At 41.9% G+C, this 2,843-nt stretch overlaps 1 protein-coding gene across 1 annotated transcript; it reads right to left on the reverse strand.

Annotated features, from left to right (window-relative positions):
- Positions 1 to 910: 910 nt before the first annotated feature.
- LOC101416317 (tripartite motif-containing protein 75-like) lies at positions 911 to 2,290 on the reverse strand. The gene has a single exon (XM_004482203.2). It carries the CDS (start codon positions 2,288 to 2,290, stop codon positions 911 to 913), a length of 1,380 nt encoding a protein of 459 aa, XP_004482260.2.
- Positions 2,291 to 2,843: the final 553 nt, after the last annotated feature.

Raw genomic sequence — 2,843 nt, forward strand, 5'->3', positions numbered from 1 at the left:
GTCCTATTTTTAGAATTAAATAAGGTAATGTGTCTGGATAGGCTTTCATTTAAACAATCATTTCTTAATAGAAAAAATAATATAGGTCTAAGGAAATTAAATAAAACTAGCTGATGGTAAGGATGGAAAAGTTGACTTTTTTAGAGTTGGATTTTTCTCTGTGTGCTACCTTCAAAGGATTTGGAGGCTTCTGGTATAAGAACAGTTTTATAGGGCAGGTGGGAGGAGTCTGGATTGGGGGAGGTGGATCACATTATCTATTTTGCACATTTTTAGCCAGACACAGGGATCTCAACTCATCCATGACTCGATATTCTCACAAAATAGGTTACTAGACCTTAAAAATATACATATCATTTACAGAAGAAATTAAAGTATTAAATACGTATGAATTAATCTAACAAAAATACACATGCCTTCTATCTAGAAGTTTGTAAAGCTTTATAAAGATAAATTAAAGAAGGTCTAAATGAAAGTAAAATATTAAGATTTGATGTCATAAGGGTATCAAAATACCCACATTAAATCCCAGGTATTTTGGGGTTGCTGAGTTGGAACTCAGACTCTCACTGAATAGAAAATTGGATTCTATAGAGATTTAGGCCTAGTATGAATGATTAAAAACTAAAAACAAATGCATGTAGTAAGAAAATGAATTAAAATTTGATTCCCTAAAAACCAATCAAAATGCATAAGCTATTAAATTAAGCATATTACTGTTCATCATCAAACTGAGTTAAAACTAATGAGTTTCTTCTGCTGATTGAGAAGTGACAAAATATTCAAATCTTGAAAGCAGAATATCTACAAATTTAAACGATAATTCCACAATATCCTAAAAATCTTACATGAATACAATGAGAAAATCCTTCAAGATGTGTATATGCTTCCAGTTTATTTACCATTCACCTCACTCATCAGTGATTATACGTAGGGTCAGAGAGTTTGAAGTAGGTCCAGCAGAGAAATAAGACCTAAGTGCTTCTGTGAAAGTATCAGTGAAGGTGTACATGTGAGTTCTGGTGCACATGTTATAAAATGAAACCTCTCCCAACTCATAATCCAGGAAAATGCCAATCCGTATGAGTTCCTTTGTACTCAGCGTGCCAGGAGTATGTGTCCACATCTGAATTTTCCAACATCCATCCCTTGGCAATGCTGGTGGAATGGGACTTCGAGGGAAAGAGTCTTTACACACCCCCAAGGACCATTCCCCTGTGCCTCTCACCTCTACCTGCCAGAAATGCCTGGCACAATCAAATCCTTCAGCACTTAGTACAGCTGGATGGAAATTAAATCTCTTGGGATTGCCTGGAACATTGGTTTCCTTCTTTCCATATGTCACACTTTTCCTGTCTTCTGAGATGACGAGATTGGGGTGAGCAGTCTCAGTATCTAGTGACAAATTGACTGTGAACATGTTGATAATTTTCTGCATGCCAAAATATTGTGGAGGAAGACACCTCTCTGTCTTCAACTCGTATGAAAACTCTACTGAGGTGTTTAGATTCTCATTGCTCTTATGGATGCTGTCAAGATCTGTCAGGAGCTCCAGATTTGACTGCACACACTTTTCTGCTATTTCATTGAGCTCGTTTTTTAGTATGGAAATATGCTCTGATATTCGCATGTGATGCTCAATCAGTTTTCCTTGGATTTCCCTCTCTTCCATCATTAATCCCACACTAACAGCATCCTTCTCATTTCTGAGTGACTTCAAAAATTTTTCAAGATCAGAGTGTAGTTCAAGATGATGATTTCCCACTTCCACCTTCAATTCAAATGATTTTGAGACTTGTGTTTCCAAATCTTTTTCAGCAGTTTCAATTTCCTTCTTCAAAGGCTCAAAGTAGCTTTTGAGTCTCTTCCTTTGAGTAGCTGCAGCTTCCTCAAGGGTTATCAGGTGGTGATCCTGGTGGTGAGAGAGGCCTCTGCACTGAGGACACAACAGCTCCAGGTCCTTCTCGCAGAACAAGGTCACTGGCTGATTGTGTTTTTCACATAAGAGTTTCTTTTCCTGCCATTTCCTCTTCTTCCTCCTGATCGGAAGTTGCTTCACAATTTCAGTCATTTGGCATAACTGCGTGTTCCTCTTGAAGTTCCTGTCAAGGCAGTGGTGGAGGCAGACTGGACAGGGGAGGACATCCTGCAGACCTTCCCAAGAGTGTGTGATGCACGAGCAACAGAAATTGTGGCCACAATCGATGGTCACTGGGTCTCTCAGGAAATCCAGGCAGATGGTGCAGCTGGCCTCTGCTTGGAGGTCAGTAAGGGAGGCTGCAAAGGCCATTGTACCCTGAGGATTCCCAACTGTCGAAATTCCCTTCCAGGAAAGGGAAACAATGAGAATCTGATGACCTCAGTCCTCAGTCTCCTTCCTGGAAGTCAGTTCTGACACAGGTACTGCTCCAAGAGTGCTTCTCCTTCCTGCTCTCCAAGTTCAGAGAAGCTTGAGGAGGAGCCTAAACTTGTAGACAAGTCCTGATCTTCCTGTGACGTTCTTCTCTGGTAGTCAGTGGTCCAACCAAATCAAAAGTCAGTAATGGAGGAAGCGGACTTGGCCCAGTGGATAGAGTGTCCGCCTACCACATGGGAAGCCCCTGGTTCAAGCTCCGGGCCTCCTTGACCCTTGTCGAGCTGGCCCACGTGCAGTGCTGACACGCACAAAGGAGTGCCGTGCCATGTAGGGGTGTCCCCTGCGTAGGGGAGCCCCACCGGAGTGCGCCCCGTAAGGAGAGCCGCCCAGCATGAAAGAAAGTGCAGCCTGCCCAGGAAAGGTGCCGCACACACACAGAACTGACACAACAAGATTATGCAACAAATTAAACACAGAATCCCAGTGC

This window comes from Dasypus novemcinctus, chromosome 1 (assembly GCF_030445035.2).
Source record: "Dasypus novemcinctus isolate mDasNov1 chromosome 1, mDasNov1.1.hap2, whole genome shotgun sequence".
NCBI classification, from domain to species: Eukaryota; Metazoa; Chordata; class Mammalia; order Cingulata; family Dasypodidae; genus Dasypus; species Dasypus novemcinctus.

Coding starts and splice junctions, on each gene's coding strand:
- LOC101416317 (XM_004482203.2), bottom strand. CDS start 2,290: ATGGCCTTTGCAGCCTCCCTTACTGACCTCCAAGCAGAGGCCAGCTGC.